The 20787-nt window shown below is 34.2% G+C and overlaps 2 protein-coding genes across 5 annotated transcripts in view; one reads left to right on the forward strand and one right to left on the reverse strand.

Moving 5' to 3' along the window:
• Positions 1–15556, reverse strand: part of LOC122413116 (zinc finger protein 346) — a 163151-nt gene extending 147595 nt beyond the window's left edge. The window contains exon 1 of one of the 4 annotated variants that reach the window (XM_043423248.1): positions 15211–15548. In XM_043423248.1, the coding sequence (XP_043279183.1) occupies positions 15211–15253 (43 nt within the window). In that variant the 5' untranslated portion in view covers positions 15254–15548. Of the gene's footprint in view, positions 1–15210 lie in introns of all 4 variants that reach the window. The other 3 variants (XM_043423249.1, XM_043423246.1, XM_043423247.1) reach the window with 3 other exon arrangements.
• Positions 15557–16424: 868 nt separating this feature from the next.
• On the forward strand, positions 16425–20787 carry LOC122413485 (probable ATP-dependent RNA helicase DDX23). The gene is made up of 9 exons (XM_043423863.1): positions 16425–17291; positions 17369–17701; positions 18092–18514; positions 18641–18767; positions 18836–18959; positions 19301–19416; positions 19890–20150; positions 20223–20397; positions 20475–20787. The coding sequence occupies exons 1-9, from the start codon at positions 16582–16584 to the stop codon at positions 20696–20698; spliced, it is 2493 nt and encodes an 830-aa protein (XP_043279798.1). The 5' UTR covers positions 16425–16581; the 3' UTR covers positions 20699–20787.

A 20787-nucleotide genomic window follows, 5' to 3' on the forward strand; every position in this document is an offset into this window, starting at 1 on the left:
CAGATTACTATTTATGTTGTTATTTGTGATATATTAAACTGGTATCAAAGCGGCCGCGTAAATGTAGTCTGTTATGTGTGTGTGTGAAAAAGAATATAAAAAATGCGCGATGCATATGTCAACGAAACTTTTCAAGATTTCATTATTTCGTTCGATTGGAAATAAGTGTTAACTGATATAATCCTTCAATTAAACCAGAGTACGAGAAATATTGTCCAGTGCGAATATATCGTCAGTGGCGTGGTTTTATGTCAAGGTTATATATACGAATAAATAGAACTAAAATACACGGAACTGTTAGAATGATATTAGTAACTTCAATTGAATAAATGTTTTCTAATTTATATCTTGTGTTGTCATTATTTTTAAATATCCCCATATTTTGCTTGATATTCAGTTTGGCTCTGCCCTCTTCGATCCTTGTTTTCACCCCATCAGTTTGCAGCAGATCGATTCATATTATTAATTCGTTCCCTAATATGTGTCCTATGATTTTCTACTCCTTCATGATGATTGTGGTAACATGATTCGAGAGGTTTCTAACCATGATCTTGAATTTCACATTTTATAAATCAGATTTTCAAAAAAAAATCTGGTCTTGGTATAGTGTGTAATTATTCTAATTAAAAAATTGATTATAAAAGTCTTCAGTTGCTCATTTATGGATAGATTTGAAATTGCTGTCTTCGAAGCTCATTGCGCAGATACATTGAACGGCAGCAGATACCTGCGAACTCTGAAATTTTTGTGGATAAATATATATGCGACGGATCACCCCTTATCTTTGATTATGGTAATATATAATGGAACTTGGTTCGGCAAGCTTTTAAGTGTTCCTTTTCAAATAGTACTGAAGTTTATATGACTGATACACAGCGAATACTTCCAAACTTTGATATTTCTGTGTTGCAGCATGTGTGCCAATAATTCAAATCATTTACTCCAACCGTATCATGTAATCTAGAAAATTTATCACAAAAGTCTGCCGCTTTCCTAAATACTTAAATTTTTCTTTTTCTACTCTATTCTGAGTTTTTGAATTTCTAAATTCATTTCTGAATTGTCCTGAAATGGTTTTCCTCCAAAACCAATGCAGGTACCTTAAACGTCTTTGAATTCTGTTGCTCCGTTGAATTAAGTTCGCTTAGTATTTTTGCTGCTTTGAGTTCTGGCATAATAAATGTTAGAAGTTTTCAGGTACTTTTTTTCAGCAACTATCAAACTGTGGATAATTGGACTTCAGCGGCCACTTACAAACTTTGGAAATATATTTCATTGGGGGCACATTTTGGATGAGATGAAATCTCTAGATTCAGAATGCAAAAGCGACATTTAAAGTGGGCAAATCTGTTGGATTTTTCGTGTTCTTTCATTTGAATTTTGAAGAAAAGGGATAAATAAAATCTGTTCTATTAAGGAAATCTTTATGTCAGTTCTTTCTTGGTATGAAGACTTGGAAAAAATCGCCAAAGGCCAAGGACAGACCGGTGACGAAATATTTCCAGTACAATTTTGACGAAAAATAGATCTTTTGTCGCGGAAACCAACGTTATGAGCCGAAAATCATATTGCAGCCCACGAGACGCATTTCTTCACTCTTTTGGGTTCCTATTACACAAAACATATGAGAAGATAAGGGGGAAAATCACCAACGTGGAAGAAAAAACCAGTGCCGAAATATTTCCAGTACAATTTTGACGAAAAATAGGTCCTTTTTTGCGGAAACCAACGTTATAAGCCGAAATTAATTTCTCGGGCCTCATCCCGGATTCCTCCATGCTGTTGAGTTCCTAATAGGCATAACATATTAGAGTATAAGAGAAACAATCGCCATAGTTCAAGGGCAGACTTGTGACGAAATATTTTCACTACAATTTTTACGAAAAATTGGTTTTCTATGGTGGAAACCAACTTTATAAGCCCAACATCATACCCAGGGAAAATAAGGTTGTGGAAAGTACATTGATGGTCCCTTATTTGCTGATAATTTCATGAAAAAGATTATCCCATAAAAAAATGTTCGTATGAGAATGGAATCTATAAAAATGTACTAAGCAAATAATTCATAGAAATTTAAACTAAAATCCTATAACCGTCATAACATAAATGAGAAACTTTTGAGAAAAAAGGCGTGATATCAAACCATAAACTTCCCCTCGGGAAAAAAAGGTTGGGACAAGTACATTGATGGTCTCTTGTTTCTGGATGACGTAGAAAAAAGATTCAGAACCAGGAAAAAAATTCTATAGAAATAATAAACGAAAAATTGAAAAGTTCAAAAAAATTCAACAATAAAAAACAATCGAAAAAAATTCTGTAAAGAAAAATACAAATTTTCAAAAAAATTCATAAATATTGAACAAATTGAAAAATGTTCTATCCAAGTTACATGCAGTATAAAAATGTATGATATCAATTAGAGGCCATGTTTTTATTGATAATTTGGAATATTTATTGAATAAATCGGAAACTTTAATTGAAATTCATGATAATTATTTTCAAGAAAAAAGTTAATGAAAAAAAAGTCATAACGGAAGTTACGTGCAGTACTAAAATGTATTATATCAATTCGAGGTCAAGTATTTATCAGTTATTCGAAATATAATCTCCGGCGACAAATGAGCGTTGAGAATCCTTGTCGGGCTCACAACGTTTTATCAAAATTACTAAAAAATTAATGGAAATGAAATCATTAAAAATTCACATGGAAGTCATTCGTTACTTCAACAAGGTACACACTTCAAAAAATCGATTCCCCTCTGATTTTCAGGATCCCCTGGTATTATTCACAACATTCAACTTCGATTGGATCGGTACAAATTATGTTCAAATGCGTCTTAAACGTACTTGTCCGGCCCATCACTTTTTATTCAAATTGCTCATTCGAAAACAAATCAAAAACAAAGTTAATGCATCCGTTAATATTAAGGAACAGTAATTCCCGAGAAAATAATTTTCCTTCGAATCGTTCTTGTCAAAATGAAACGAAAATGAAAGATAAAGTTGATTAATCTATTTATATCATATGAAGTCAGAATTCACAACAAAATCATTTTTCTCCAAATTCCAGGAATCCACGTGTCGTACTCGACTAGTGGTATTTATCAAAATGTGTACGTGACTATAGAAAAAAAAACATTGCATGGCTGAGTAGGTTCGAAAATTTCCTGTAATGTGCCTGATTATTTCTCATTTTCATTGGTTCTTACCGAATGGTACGTGTTCACTGAAGAAAATGAGAGGTAGATATTGCTATACGAACTTGCGAACAATCAAGTTCAAATTACTTGGAGATATTATTTTTATTTCTATCGATTTTATTATATTTGTCATTTTAGAGCAGCCCTGATTTGTTTTCGAATGAGCAATTTGAATAAAAAGTGATGAGCCGGACAAGTACGTTTAAGACGTATTTGAACATAATTTGTACCGTTCCAATCGAAGTTGAATGTTGTGAATAATACCAGGGGATCCTGAAAATCGGAGGGGAATCGATTCTTTAAAGTGTGTACCTTGTTGAAGTAACGAATGACTTTCATGTGAATTTTTAATGATTTCATTTCCATTAATTTTTTAGTAATTTTGATAAAACGTTGTGAGCCCGAAAAGGATTCTCAACGCTTATTTGTCGCCGGAGATTATATTTCGAATAACTGATAAATACTTGACCTCGAATTGATATAATATAATATTTTAGTACTGCACGTAACTTCCGTTATGACTTTTTTTTCATTAACTTTTTTCTTGAAAATAATTATCATGAGTTTCAATTAAAGTTTCCGATTTGTTCAATAAATATTCCAAATTATCAATAAAAACTTGGCCTCTAATTGATATCATACATTTTTATACTGCATGTAACTTGGATAGTACATTTTTCAATTTGTTCAATATTTAAGAATTTTTTTGAAAATTTGTATTTTTCTTTACAGAATTTTTTTCGATTGTTTTTTATTGTTGAATTTTTTTGAACATTTCAATTTTTCGTTTATTATTTCTATAGAATTTTTTTCCTGGTCTTTCTTATACGACGCCAAAGTCGTTACAGTTAAACGATTAAAAAATGTGCTAAAGAAAGACGGAAATATCAAGGCCAATGTTGTATTGGCGTGTAAATTTTCAACGATAAAAAACGGTGCTATGATTGAAGAAACAAAGTACTTTAACACGCGAAACATGGCGATTCTCGCAGTCACGGACATTCAGACATGGTTCAACGAAAATGTGACAGATCGCCTCCTGGTTGACGTGGAAGAATTCCAAGAACGTGATTCCGGCTGATCGATGCGAGAAATCATCAATTTGACAGTGAACATCAATCGCTACGAGCCACTGCGGGGTGGTATCTCAACACATGCTGATATCCCACGAGATATAAAAATGAAAAAAGCTGTCGTCAATATAAAAAATAACGATGAGTTCTGTTTCTTGTGGGCTGTGACAGCAGCACTTCATCCCGCAGTAAATCATGCCGACCGTACGAGTTCGTACCCCGACTTCGAGACAGTGTTGAAATACGACGGCATACATTTTCCAATTGCCTTGAAAGACATTTGCAAATTTGAAAAAATGAACAATTTGACGATTAACGTATACGCTGTGGATAAATGTGGTAAAAAAAGTGAAATAGTGCCGTTGTACTTGAGTAAAATCAAATCAGATAAATCCACTATCCATGTTCTCATGATTGAGGGAAATATCGGTATATGGATGTAGATGAAGAGAATTTCCAACCAATCTACCACTTTGCTTGGATCCGTAATCTATCACGTTTGCTGAGTTCTCAAGTTACAAATTATAATCAAAGTACATGGTTTTGTGACAACTGCTTGAATCACTTTAAACTGCAAAGTTCTTTCGAAAATCACAAACGCGATTGCATGAGCATAAACAAAACGAAAATGGTTTTACCGACCGAGGAAAATAAAATTTTGAATTTAAAAAATTATCGGTTCAAAGAAGATGTATCTCTCGTCGTGTACGCGGATCTCAAATGTCTTATCGAATCAACGGGTCAGTCTCAAAAGCATATCCTACACAGTGCTGCGTATTATTTGAAATGTTCCTTCAACGATTCACTCTCAAAATTCGATATGAAACGTGGAACCGATTGTATCGAGTGGTTCATCGATCAATTGGACGAAATCGCAGAAACAGTTAATTCTTATTTGACAAATATTGTGCCGATGAAACCACTCACATCGGATGAAAAAATACAGTTTAAAAATGCCACAAAATGCCATATTTGTGAAAAGCCGTTCGACTCCGCGGATGTAAAGCACCGCAATCATTGCCATTTCACAGGAAATTATCGGGGTGCTGCGCATCCTGGATGCAATTTGAATTATACGAAATCTCATAGTATCCCAATAGTTTTTCACAATCTCTCTGGCTATGACTCACACTTTTTAATCAAAACATTGGCTACACGATTCAACGGCACAGTCAAACTTCTCCCTATAAACAAAGAGCGATACATTTCATTCACGAGATACGTTGAAGGTACAAATGTAAATTTACGGTTTATCGACTCCTTCAGGTTTATGGCTAATAGTCTCGAAAAATTAGCCTCATACTTGAGGGATGAGGATAAGTCAATCACACGTAAGCACTCTAGTACTGTAGAGGAATTCCAGTTGCTCACGAGGAAGGGAGTTTTCCCTTACGAATACGTGGACTCGTGGGAGAAACTCGACGAAGAGCAGTTGCCATCGAAAGAAAATTTTTCTTCAAAATTAAATAATGCAAACATTTCGGAGCAAGATTACGAACACGCAAAAAACATTTGGAATATTTTCAACATTATTTCATTGGGTGAATATTCCGATTTATATTTAAAGACAGACGTTTTACTATTGGCTGATATATTTGAAAATTTTCGACGCAACTGCTCTTCGACGTACGGCTTGGATCCTCTACATTATTTTACAGCTCCGGGACTTGCTTTTGACGCGATGCTCAAATGTACGGGTGTTCAACTTGAACTTCGCACAGATCCTGAAATGCTCCTGTTTATCGAAAAAGGCATTCGAGGCGGTGTATCGCAGTGTTGCAATAGATATGCTCATGCAAACAATCGGTACATGGGAGCCGATTTTGATCCAAGCAAAGAGGAATCGTATTTAATGTACTTTGACGTGAATAATTTGTACGGTGCAGCCATGTCCCAATACCTACCTGTTGGTTCTTTCGAATGGGAGTACGAGCCTATAGATATTCTCAATATCCCCGATGACTCTTCGACAGGATATATTTTCGAAGTAGACTTGGAATATCCTGAGTTGCTTTTCGAGTTGCATAAAGATCTGCCTCTTTGTCCCGAGCACAATGCACCTCCTCACAATAAACACCTAATACCTAATAATAATAAAAGATGATGATTTTGTAAAAGATTTTGAAATAAAAAATCAAAAAATATATTCTAGTGTTTTTATTATAGCCATATGGTACAGTATCCGTAGTATCAAGTAAAAGAATTCTTTTATCATCTAACCAACTTAATGCTAATTTTTTCTGTTTGACAGTATTGACTTCATGTTTTTTGCTTTGAATTAAATACTCTTACTAAATTTTCGTGCTCGAATAAACATTTTTTATAATCTTCAAATTCGATTTCCCTTAATGTCGATTGTTTTATACCCTTGGCACGTTTTTTAGCATTCTCTTCACCAAATACTTTAAACGTATACAATTTCGCTCGAAGTCCGATAAATTCCTTCATAATTTTTCCATTCATCTCATCTTTCATTAGACCGAGAACTTTCTTATTTGCCAAAGGTATTCCATAAATATTATTCGCTGGATAATCGGAAGTATCAAATTTGTGTATATCGCGCTTTATATATTCATATATATCGGGCATATTAAAGTGGTATAGAAGGCTATCAGTGTCCGTGTACATTAGTTTTGCTCGATCGCCAAAGGTATTTTTAACGTAATTATAGTGAAAATCATATATGTATGTTTTTGATAGATCAAGGACACAAAATCCAACGTAAATGGGTTTGTTGAAATGTACTTTGACGTGATTCATTTCAATTATTACAATATCATGTTCGAAAACAGTGCAGCTATGGAAGTTGGGCTTCGCAATGAGAGCCTTTGCACCATATCGACCTTCCCACTGTGTCACGAGTTTTACGTCTTTCTGTTTCCTCACATTTTCCATAGTTTTTCCGAATACCGCATTATTCATCAATTTGAAAAATATTTTTTCGAATTCATTGGTTGATTTTTTTCGTAATTCGGTGTTCAAGTCGATGTATGTTTTGAGCCATGGAACTTGATGAAATTTTAAAACTCGGTGAATTTTTGTCAATTTCAGTCCGAAATTTAAGCATTGTTTCAAATTTTTGTAATAAATAACGTATTTATTTTTCGGCAAAAATGTTGTCATTAATTTTGAATGTTTATTGTGAGGAAGTGCGTTGTGCTCGGGACAAAGAGGCAGATCTTTATGCAATTCGAAAAGCTCCTCAGGATATTCCAAATCTACTTCGAAAATATATCCTGTCGAAGAGTCATCGGGGATATTGAGAATATCTATAGGCTCGGACTCCCATTCGAAAGAACCAACAGGTAGGTATTGGGACATGGCTGCACCGTACAAATTATTCACGTCAAAGTACATTAAATACGATTCCTCTTTGCTTGGATCAAAATCGGCTCCCATGTACCGATTGTTTGCATGAGCATATCTATTGCAACACTGCGATACACCACCTCGAATGCCTTTTTCGATAAACAGGAGCATTTCAGGATCTGTGAGGAGTTCAAGTTGAACACCCGTACATTTGAGCATCGCGTCAAAAGCAAGTCCCGGAGCTGTAAAATAATGTAGAGGATCCAAGCCGTACGTCGAAGAGCAGTTGCGTCGAAAATTTTCAAATATATCAGCCAATAGTAAAACGTCTGTCTTTAAATATAAATCGGAATATTCACCCAATGAAATAATGTTGAAAATATTCCAAATGTTTTTTGCGTGTTCGTAATCTTGCTCCGAAATGTTTGCATTATTTAATTTTGAAGAAAAATTTTCTTTCGATGGCAACTGCTCTTCGTCGAGTTTCTCCCACGAGTCCACGTATTCGTAAGGGAAAACTCCCTTCCTCGTGAGCAACTGGAATTCCTCTACAGTACTAGAGTGCTTACGTGTGATTGACTTATCCTCATCCCTCAAGTATGAGGCTAATATCAAGAGGGTCGGTAGAGTCTCGGGACAAGTACATTGACAGCCCTGTCGTCTGCTGGCCCGAGGCTCTCGCCGAGACTATATTATCTCTGAATAAAACGATTCGTGGTAGTGGGGGTAAAATCGACATGTTATTTTGTGGAATAATGAACCTCAGGAGTCATTTCGCAACTTGAAAATTGAAGTTTAAGCCAATTAATAAATTCTCTTTCGATTGCGCCCAAAATCAGCATGATCGGTAGCGTAATTACTGAGAAAAAACTTTGCACGGGCTCAAGATTATGCAAAAGTACCAACACATTTACGGAGTTGACGCATCTGTATATGGGTTTAGACCGATACATACAAGGGCCTCTTGATGCCCATCACAACAAATCACCGGTGAGAATCTATCCGTCTCGACCAATCGCCGATGAAAGAATTTCTGATAGTCCTCAATATTTTCTTGTATACCGTCTGTTATCGTCTGTTTGGCCCGCTACACACAGTCAATAATATTGCACAGTAATATTGCACAATAAGTTTGTATGGTGTGTAGTGCGCCATAAATTTAAGATAGCTCAAACTTCTGTTCAATGATTGCGCAATGTTTCAATACTACATCTACACGTTCAATAATATTGCGCAATATAGGTGATTGCAGGCCGTGTGTAGCAGGCCTTATGTTATTATAAAGTGATTGCGATCGTAGCCCCATGGATTAACGATGCACGATTTGCAAATTTCGTTTAAATATCGTAATATATCCATTAGATAGCACATTTGCGAGATTTCACGTCATGTTGACGTTTGAGGTTATGATCCTTAGAGTGCTGTTGCGTGCGGAGTGTAAAAAAATGAAAATAGTTATTGAAAAGTGGAAGGAATCGATATTATTAATGACGTGACTAATTAGTGTTGAATAATAATAATAATAATAATAATAATAATGATGATGATGATGATGATGATGATGATGATGATGATGATGATGATGATGATGATGATGATGATGATGATGATGATGATGATGATGATGATGATGATGATGATGATGATGATGATGATGATGATGATGATGATGATGAGAAAAAAACGTTCGTTCATTATAACCTCTCAAATGTTCTTTCCAAACAGAAATTTAATTTATATTGTGTAATTACATTAAAGAAAAAATATGCGTGGTTGTATATAAATGATTTCAAGAATATTTTGGAAAACTTTCATCAAGTAAAACTGTCTGATTTGATGTATTGTTGTCATATTTTCTTTCATTTAGTTTGGCTGTATACACCTGGCCCTTTTTCCCACCTCCTTAGCTTATAGTGTATCCATACCAATATCTATTTATTCTCTAGACAATATATGAGACATGTGTATTTATATTTCCTCATATTGATTTCAACAAGATAATTTGAAAAATTTATAACAAAAAGTCTTCATGATTGCTTGTTTATACATCCGAGTTTTAAAAAATCTTTGGGCCATGTAAATGTATAGATATATTCACTTGAGTTGTTATATGATGAATTTGGAAATTTATTTCAATAAGGCATTGCGGTGCTTAATTTTAATGATATCAAAATTTGTATCTGGGAAATGCAATGAACACCTCTAAAATTCGACAAAGTGATGAAGCAACATGTATATTGAGTATTTCCAGACCATGTCTGCGATTGGCATTATCGGTTGAAAAATTCATGTCTGTGAGTCTATGCCTGATCATTTTTGAATGTCATCAAACATTTTGTCTGCGTATATCCATGGAGACATACACAATTACTGCATTTTGCTTGCTTCAACATGCAGCGTATCTGTCACTTCTTTTCTTGAATGTGACATAATAAGTTTCAAAAATGTGGTTCAGGTAATTTTTGAGTATTTTGTCCATAGCACCAAAGTTTGTATTACTGGTATGCAGCGAGTACCTATGAACTTTAATATTTCTGTGAAATGGCAAGTGTGCTATTGTTTTCACTTTTTGGTTCCAACTGTAATATATGAACAAAGATACATGAAACAATTATGAGTTCTGTTCACTTTCAAGTACGCTGTCTTTTTTTTTCTTTTAGTTTAGGCATAATAATCTTTATCAAAATGTAGATGAATAAATCGCAGCGGACACTTGCAAACTTTGAAAATTCTTGTATTGACATGTGCGCCAGGTATTAGCACTACCTATTTTTGATTATGGAATATGAATATATATAAGTAATAAAAATTATAGAAGAATTATAGAATTTGGATATGGATCATAAATAATAAATAATAAAAAATAATGATAAATGTTACAAAAAGTCAGCAATGGCCTATTTATGAATGGCATAAGAAGTTATGTTTTCAAAATGTAATGCTCTTATTTAAAAATAAGAAATTCTGTTGGTCTTGAAGCACTTCGTACTATTTCTTTTGTCCGGTTGAACCTCGGTGGCTACATGCACAGCTTAAAAATTTTGTGCATCGACATGTGTGCATCAACTTTCTATCTCTGGATATGATAATACGAATAGAAAAGGATGCTTCAAAAAATTATTGGAAGCACATTTTTCAATGAAATAAAAATGGCTAGCATTAAAATTCAATATACTACATATCTGAGAATTGTGAATTCTGGTAGACTTGGTGAGCATTATATATATTTTTTTCTCTCCTTCTGTTAAATTTTAAGGAAAATCAATTAAAAAATTCGTTTCATTGAAAAATCTTCATACCTTTTTTATTCACAATGATTTCATCAAAAAAATTGAAAAAAAAATTTCTAAATGACAGAGGAAAATTCCATAATGATACGAAATATTTATAAACCTTACGGAAAATGATTTTAATCCCACAAAATTGTGGACACATTCGAAATCGTTGGAAAATTGAGGGGATCATTTCAAATATTCGAAGAATATCAAACTGTTATGAATAGCACAAAACTTAACGAAAATCATTGAAGAAATTATTTTTAAACATCATAATAGAAACATTGGAAAACTTTCGAAAACCTTATTTAAAAATATTTTGGGTCGTTTAGAACTACCAGAGAAAAAATATTTCATATCAAGCCGCAAAAATCCTCTCTCGGAGGAAAAAAATTTGGACAAGTACATTGATGATCGCCCGTTTTTGCATTATACTACAAAAAATGTAAACGAAAATTCTTAAATCTCACAATAAAAATTATTTCAAACCGTGAGGAATATTCAAATTCATTACAATTCTACAGCATTATTGGATAATATTATCCACTTATATACCGATTATGCGGTATTTTCAACGTTAATGTGAGTTTTCAATCGAATTTCAAGCATTGGACACATAAAACAAACATCGCCATAGTTTAAATTGATGACTATAATTATTTGTCATAATTCGGCTTTAGATTTATTATTTAAAAAGAATGAGAAAAGTATTATTTACGAAACTTTTATTTATTCCAGCATATATGACAGAGTATTCCTCGATAGATGGACTAATGTTTCAATTTCGCATTCCACACTCTGTTGACTTTTGTTCTTGAGTTAATCAGTATAGCAAGTTACGTGAGATAAAAGAGAATTTTTCATTATTACGACTTTTTCTTGCGTACTAATAGCCAATTTTTTTTCTCAATTTTGCAAAACAAATAGGTAAGGAGGTACAAGAATATATCGATGTGACGAGTACTTTTGTCTCGTATGTGAACATTTTTTACTTGAATCAAATTTTAAATTTTCTGAACGTAGAGTATATAGTTTTTATTTTCCGTACTCAGCGTGATTGTGCATGGTAAGCTCAGCTTTTAACCCGAAAAACAAGATTGCAGAACTTTTGAGAAAAAAAACGTGATATAAAATCTGAAAAATTCCCCTAGGGAAAAAAAGGTTGGAACAAGTACATTGAGGTCCCTCGTTTCCTGATCATATCACGGAAAATGTGAAAAAAATTGCATTAAAAAAATTATTCAACCAACTGTAAATAATTTCCACACGAAAATTCGAAAAAAATTTCACAAATCATGAAACAACATTACAATAAAAAAAATCCAAATCTGTAATTATTATTTGAAGTGTCAAAAAATTTTAATAAAACGTAAGAAAAAAAACGAAAAACCAAAATGAAAAATTTAAAAAAATCAATTGGAAAAAATGTCCATCTATAAGTTACGTTCAGCATTAAAACTTGTGATATCAATTCGAGGCCAAGTATTTAATGATAATTCAGAATATTCATTCCTACGGGTACCATCAGAACTTGAGAAAATTCTTATGAATCAAAAAAGTTACCATTTGAGTTACGTGCAGAATTAAATTTATGATAGCAATCGGAGGACAAGCGTTTTAGGAGTCATTTCGAGTTTGAACATTATGAAATTGTTTCAAGGAGCGCAAAATCCAAAAAAAAAAACATCGAAGGTATAGTAGTTTGTTACTCTATGGTGGAAGAGACTTGGAAGAAAATCGATTCCCCTCCGATTTTCAGGATCCCCTGGTATTATTCACAACATTCAACTTCGATTGGATCGGTACAAATTATGTTCAAATACGTCTTAAAAGTACTTGTCCGGCCCATCACTTTTTATTCAAATTGCTCATTCGAAAACAAATCAGGGCTGTTCTATATTGACAAATATAATAAAATGGATAGAAATAAAAATAATATCTCCAAGTAATTTGAACTTGATTGTTCGCAAGTTCGTATAGCAATATCCACTTCTCATTTTCTTCAGTGAACACATACCATTCGGTAAGAACCAATGAAAATGAGAAATAATCAGGCGCATTACTAGAAATTTTCGAACCTACTCAGCCATGCAATGTTTTTTTTCTATAGTCACGTACACATTTTGATAAATATCACTAGTCGAGTACGACACGTGGATTCCTGGAATTTGAAGAAAAATGATTTTGTTGTGAATTGTGACTCCATATAATATAAATAGATTAATCAACTTCATCTTTCATTTTCGTTTCACTTTGACAAGAGCGATTCGAAGGAAAATTATTTTCTCGGGAATTATTGTTCCTTAATATTAACACATGCATTAACTTCGTTTTTGATTTGTTTTCGAATGAGCAATTTGAATAAAAAGTGATGGGCCGGACAATTACGTTTAAGACGTATGTGAACATAATTTGTACCGATCCAATCGAAGTTGAACGTTGTGAATAATATCAGGGGATCCTGAAAGTCGGAGGGGAATCGATTCTTTAAAGTGTGTACCTTGTTGAAGTAACGAATGACTTTCATGTGAATTTTTAATGATTTTATTTCCATTAATTTTTTAGTAATTTTGATAAAACGTTGTGAGCCCGAAAAGGATTCTCAACGCTCATTTGTCGCCGGAGATTATACTTCGAATAACTGATAAATACTTGACCTCGAATTGGTGTAATACATTTTAGTACTGCACGTAACTTCCGTTAGGACTTTTTTTTATTAACTTTTTTCTTGAAAATAATTATCATGAATTTCAATTACAGTTTCCGATTTGTTCGATAAATATTCCAAATTATCAATAAAAACTTGGCCTCCAATTGATATCATACATTTTTATACTGCATGTAACTTGGATAGTACATTTTTCAATTTGTCCAATATTTATGAATTTTTTTGAAAATTTTTTATTTTTCTTTACAGAATTTTTTCGATTGTTTTTTATTTTTGTTGAATTTTTTTGAACTTTTCAATTTTCTGTTTATTATTTCTATAGAATTTTTTTCCTGGTTCTCAATTTTTTTTCTATGTCATCCAGAAACAAGAGACCATCAATGTACTTGTCCCAACCTTTTTTTCCCTAGGGAAAGTTTATGGTAACTCCATCCATAGAAAAAAAAACTTGGAAACCGATGCCTCATTCTTCTTATTTTATTCGAACAGCTAAATCAATTGAAAAAAATTCCACCTAATTTACGTGCAGCATTAAAATTTATTATATCAATTCGAGGCCAAGTATTTGCTCATGAATTGAAAAAAGTTACCACTTGAATTACGTGCAGCACTAAAATTTATGATATCAATCGGTCGACAAGTATTTTATTAGTAACTCCAAATTTTGACATTATTAAATTGTTCTAAGAAGCTTTTAAAAAAAAAAAAAAATCACATGAAAGCTAATCATTTGTTACTCTATGGTGACAGAGACTTATAAAAAAATCGATTTTTCTCAGACTTTCAGGATCATTTTGTATTATTCACAAAATTCAACGTCGATTGGATCGATACATATTATGTTTAAATATGTGTTAAAAGTACTTGTCCGGCCCATTCTGATTTTTCACCGTTCGGAATTTCAACCCTGCCCCGGGAAATGACACGAATGTTTTCTGGTCTTATGAGCACATGCACAGTAAATTTATAGGACAGTTGTTTCACAAGGGTAACATAATCTAATGAAATGACAAACCAAAAAAGTTTATTTTCAGAATTCTGTACTGATCATGAGAGCACAATTACAAATATATGTATAGCAATTTATGTTCAATCCTTCGGCTGCATACGAATGCAAAATTGCACCAACATCCATGGATTTTTTTCTATATTATGTATGGTTACATTTTATTACATTAGATTCGTTCTTTTACAATACGTAATCATTTGAATATAATTTGAGACTCAAGGTGCGTTCCACTTATCACCTGTAATGTCCACAATACCCAAAACCCTACCCATATTAGTTGGTGCTTGAGCATTGTTAGCATTTACGGGTGACAAGTGGAACCCACCTTTAACTCTTCAAGTGCACTGGAGTCCAGTGGTCCCCAGATTTTACATGTGTTCTTAGGGGAACTGTGCTGGAGGTGTGTACTCGAAGGGTTAAATATCTCTGATGAATTCAAATTGGAGAATTTAGTGAATTGTCTCTGCTCTACTCTTGAGTTGGTTATCAAGAAAAATCGCCAACTCAAGCTCCCATCTATGTTATAAAGACGTTTAAGAAAAAGAAAGTTTTTTTATCATATTGACAGCTCTGTCGTTATTTTTATGTTAGTACCGTCAACTTCAAAAAGTGATAAAACTCAATGAATGTGCATAACCTGCTTGAGCATGCTACTATGTCGCCATTTGATACTCACCAGGCACTTCGGGATTTTCAATCGTTTTCGTAATTCTTGACATTTTAAAAGTGTGGAGGAAATTGCCACTAACTGAAATTAATATTTCAGAAAAATTTTATCTTCGGTTTATAAAAATAACGCACTATTCAGAATATATCACTTGAAACATTATATATCACGCCACAACTAATTCATTATACGATAAACAAAATTCACTTTTTTCTCGAATTGACGCTGTTAATCTCTATACTATTGCAAAAGACAAAAAAAGATTATTTTCTCAAATGTAATCTAACTGGGAGACCGCGACTTAATTACTCTAGTGTTTAGTCTGTAAACAAATTTTTGAATCCATGACTACGTTTACACAGAGAACATAGATGTACATGGGAACAACAGGGCCCATGTTAGCTTTTGGCACAGAAAATGTAGTTCCACTCATGGGCTGTAGAGCGCGCAGTACCAAAATGCATTTCTATCCAACAAAACAAGTCCCGCAACATTTCTACCACGATTAAAACACTACCCCGTAACAACTCTACCAAAATGAATATAATTCATTTTATAAATGTTTACCACGTAACATCTCTACCAGAAAATATTTCCACCACATAAAATGTCTATCCGTATACATCACAACCTCCACTTTTGTTGGTAAGGAAGGGTTAACTTTTATAAAAAGATAACCTACTTAACCGTGAAAATTGAGCCATTAAAAGAGACTTTAATGACTCAATTTTTTTATAAAAGTTAACCCTTCCTTACCAACAAAAGTGGAGGTTGTGATGTATACGGATAGACATTTTATGTGGTGGAAATATTTTCTGGTAGAGATGTTATGTGGTGGACATTTATAAAATGAATTAATCTTTTTTGACATTAATTTTGGTGGAGATGTAATTAGTATAGTATTGAATTTTGGTAGAGATGTTTTTGGTAAGAGGATGTAAATGTGTCGAGTTGTTGCGGGGTAGTGTTTTATCGTGGTAGAAATGTTACGGGACTTGTTTTTTGAATAGAAATGCATTTTGGTAGAGATGTAATTGGTAGTATTGAATTTTGGTACAAATGTTTCTGGTAGGGATGGAAGTCTGCTTTTGGATTTTTACCGATTAAACAAGTGTCAGAACACCTTATTGACGACGTCGCAAGTGATCGCCGCGCCGCGAAGCGGCAGTTGGATCGCAGAAAGTTTGTCTCTGAGCCACCCATAAGAACTGGACTTCTATATAAATTTGATTTCGTTGGCCCTGTATCTGGACGTGTGTAGTCATTTCCAATTCAAGTTAAAATCCTAAGTTGTCGAAAGTTTCATAGATTCTCTCATTACTATTCTCGATAATTGCATTGAATTAAATATATTAATCAAATATCAGAGATAGGCATCATATGGTTCACGATACGAAAAAATCAATGAGACGAAGCAGATCTCGAGAGCGTGAACGAGACCGGGAGCGAGATCGCGAAAGGCGTGATCGAGGGAGAGGAAGATCGAGAAGTCGCTCAAAGGATCGTGGTAAAAAAGATCGTAGTACCAGAGACGTAGTGAGAGACCGCTCACCCGACGGCGGTAACAGCGGCGGTGGTGCTGGAACCTCTCGATCGAGGGATCACGATCGAGGAACTCGAGAACTATTGATTAGAAACGAGAACCTCCGAAGCGAGAGAAGCAAAGAGGAAAAAAAGCATAGCAAGTTTAGGTCTAATATCAGTCCCGATGATGATAAGACAGGCGAAAACAATGGGCGGCTGGAAGGCGTAAAAAAGGTTCCTGCGACAGTGACTACCGCAGTAGTAGGAACAATAATAGATGATGAGCATACAGTACATGAGGAAGGTAAGGGTGCGGAACAACGAAAAAAAGAACCTTTAAGTCTTGAGGAGCTATTAGCCAAAAAAAGGGCAGAAGAAGATGCCAGAGCAAAACCAAAGTTTCTGACAAAAGAAGAAAGAGCAGCAATAGCATTGCAAAAAAGGCAGCAGGAAGTAGATGCTATTAGAAAAGCTCAAGAAGAGAGTCGCAGAGTTGGGCGAGGAGTGGGCGATGGATGCCCAGGTTTGGCAAGTGGCAAAAGAGAAGAATGGGATGAAAGAGATAGGTTCGGGTCTGAATGCTTAATACCTAAAGTACGCAAACTGAATATAATTTGATAACATTTATTTTATCTTTCTACAGGCGAAGGGAGAATCAAAGAAATCGAGAGGAAGACGTCAAAGACAAAGATAAGGAGAAAGAGGTTGAAGCCATAAAGGAACGATATTTAGGGCTGATAAAAAAAAAGCGCAGAGTAAGACGCTTAAATGATAGAAAATTTGTTTTTGACTGGGATACCTCGGAGGATACCTCTGTTGATTACAACAACATATATAAAGAGCGCCATCAAGTTCAGTTTTTTGGTAGGGGAAATCTTGCCGGCATTGATATAAAGGCTCAAAAAAGAGATCAAAGCAAATTCTATGGAGAGCTATTAGAAAGGCGCAGAACAGAGGCTGAGAAGGAACAAGAGAAGTATGTATTGTAATAATATTTCTTCGAATCTACACAATGAAAGCCTTTAATCTATACTTAAGGTGATCTATCACTTGTGCGAGCGCGAGAGAAATAACTGCAAAGTGGTTGCACGATTTACTCGGACACCCTTGATTTTTTGAGAAAAATAAGTTATACCTTGTTCTCTGATAAAATGAGAATAGCCCGTAACTCATATTTTCTTTCAAATATCAAGCTACTCGGAATAAACCGTGTAACAGGATTTTTACTGACAGAGCAAATGATAGGAACTTAAGAACATTTATAATTGCTGTGAATTATTTTGTGAAAAGAGATAAATTCTGGGATTGAACATTAAATAATATTCAATTGAATATTGAATAATAACTTACATAAGTTATTTTCTAGAATGCGTTTGAAAAAAGTGAAAAGAAAAGAAGAAAAACAAAAGTGGGATGATCGGCATTGGTCGGAGAAAGCTCTAGGAGAAATGACAGAACGAGACTGGAGAATATTTCGTGAGGACTATAATATAACGATTAAAGGTGGTCGTATCCCAAATCCCATACGTTCATGGAAAGAATCAGGTTTCCAAAAAGAAATTCTCGACATTATCGAGAAAGTTGGTTATAAGGATCTTACTCCTATACAGCGACAAGCGATTCCCATTGGTCTCCAGAACAGAGACATTATTGGTGTGGCGGAAACGGGTTCTGGTAAGACACTTGCTTTTCTCATACCACTTTTATTATGGATCACGAGTTTACCGAAGATTGAACGCCTCGAAGAAGGCGATCGGGGACCCTACAGCATTATTCTCGCCCCGACTCGGTGAGTCGTAAGCATATTTTTAGTATACTTAGTTATACTTAGTTATACTTTATACTTAGTATACTTATAGTTTCATGTTCCCTTGTTTACTAGCGTCACAATATTTATTGTTTTTTTTTCTTTTAGTGAATTAGCGCAACAAATCGAGGAAGAAACGAGTAAGTTTGGTGAACCTTTGGGCATCCGCACCGTCGTTGTTGTAGGTGGCCTATCTCGAGAAGAGCAGGGTTTCAGACTCCAAATGGGCTGTGAAGTATGTGTTCGGTATCTCAAGAGGTTTTCGTGTTGTTCAAATCATTGTATATATTTTTTTTCGCCCAGATTGTTATTGCAACACCAGGAAGGCTTATAGACGTTTTGGAAAATCGATATTTGGTACTAAACCAGTGTACTTATATTGTTCTCGACGAAGCCGATAGAATGATTGATATGGGTTTTGAACCAGGTAAACAAAATCTTTTCCAGCGCATATGCGCCAAAAGTTGACTTTTGCTCGTGGTTTAAAGTAAAATACTTTCCCTTTCTGGGTGCGTAATATACTATTGCCAAAGCGGATCGGTTTCGTTCATATGCTTTTCATACAAAAATGTATCGTGTTCATCATCAACATCATTATCGTTATTGTTGTGGTTGTTATTATTATTATTATTATTATTATTATTATTATTATTATTATTATTATTATTATTATTATTATTATTATTATTATTATTATTATTATTATTATTATTATTATTATTGCTCTTGATAGTACTGAAACTATTACCACTTCTATTCCTCTTATAGACGTGCAAAAGATTCTTGAGTATATGCCAGTAACGAATTTGAAACCGGATAACGAGGATGCGGAAAACGAAGAAAAATTGCTTGCCAATTACAACACAAAAAAAAAATTCAGACAGGTATGTTATTATAAAAAATCATTGAAAAAATGTTGGTGGTTTAATTCGGTTCCGTTTTTCACTTCCCTCAACCGCGTATCCGTCAATGATTTCTTTCTCATTTTTCACAATGTTTTATCTTTGAAGCGAAATTCGCATTTTTAAGCTGTCTTTTTTTCTTTGATATTACGATCCTCTTATAAGCCCGGTTCAATGAAATTTCTCATAATGTACCGAATTTCAATTTTCACCGTGGGCAATCCTTATTGTGAATGCGATGCAAAACCGTACTTTATAAAAGTTTATATTTATCATACATGACTTTATAACCAATTTGAATATCATTATGTGTATTTTAATTACCCTTCAATTATCCCTTCAATTAAACGTGCATCAATACATATTACCCTCGACGATAAGATGTGCGAGTTTTTGAAAAATTCGAACGTTACATTGCTTTTCTGACTAAACGATCTTTGAAATTGTCTATCCAGACTGTAATGTTTACTGCAACGATGCCGGCAGCAGTTGAAAGATTAGCACGTACCTACCTTCGACGTCCCGCTATAGTTTATATTGGATCAGTGGGTAAACCGACGGAGAGAACCGAACAGATAGTTCATATAATGGGAGAAAATGATAAGCGTAGAAAACTAATGGAAATATTGAGTCGCGGAGTTGAGCCTCCTGTAATAATATTCGTTAACCAAAAAAAAGGAGCCGACGTGTTGGCTAAAGGGCTCGAAAAACTCGGCGTGAGTATTACATTTGAGCAACATGAAATACTTAACTATAATTATGATTGTCTCTCCATTCTCCATTTACAGTACAACTCTTGCACTCTTCACGGTGGAAAAGGTCAAGAACAGCGAGAATACGCTCTTGCATCTCTTAAAAATGGCAGTAAAGACATTCTCGTTGCAACAGATGTTGCTGGGCGTGGTATTGATATCAAGGACGTTTCCATGGTAATCAATTACGACATGGCTAAGACCATAGAAGGTACATCGAATACGCTGATTAATTTGCGTCAATTGCCGAAATTGTATAAATAATAAAATATATGTGCCTTCATGTAGATTACACTCATCGAATCGGACGAACAGGTCGTGCCGGCAAAGCTGGCCTTGCGATATCTTTTTGCACTAAGGACGATAGCCATCTTTTTTATGACCTCAAACAGACGATACTTAGTAGTCCAATATCAACATGTCCTCCGGAGTTACTCAATCATCCTGAGGCACAGCATAAACCTGGCACTGTTGTAACAAAAAAACGTCGAGAAGAAAAAATATTCGCCTGAGAAAGGGAGTTCCTTGTTCAATGTTCAATGAGTATTTGTATACAAATAAAGTTTCAAATATAGATAATACTCGGGGTGAAAACATCGAA

Source organism: Venturia canescens, chromosome 7 (assembly GCF_019457755.1).
Source record: "Venturia canescens isolate UGA chromosome 7, ASM1945775v1, whole genome shotgun sequence".
Taxonomy (NCBI): domain Eukaryota; kingdom Metazoa; phylum Arthropoda; class Insecta; order Hymenoptera; family Ichneumonidae; genus Venturia; species Venturia canescens.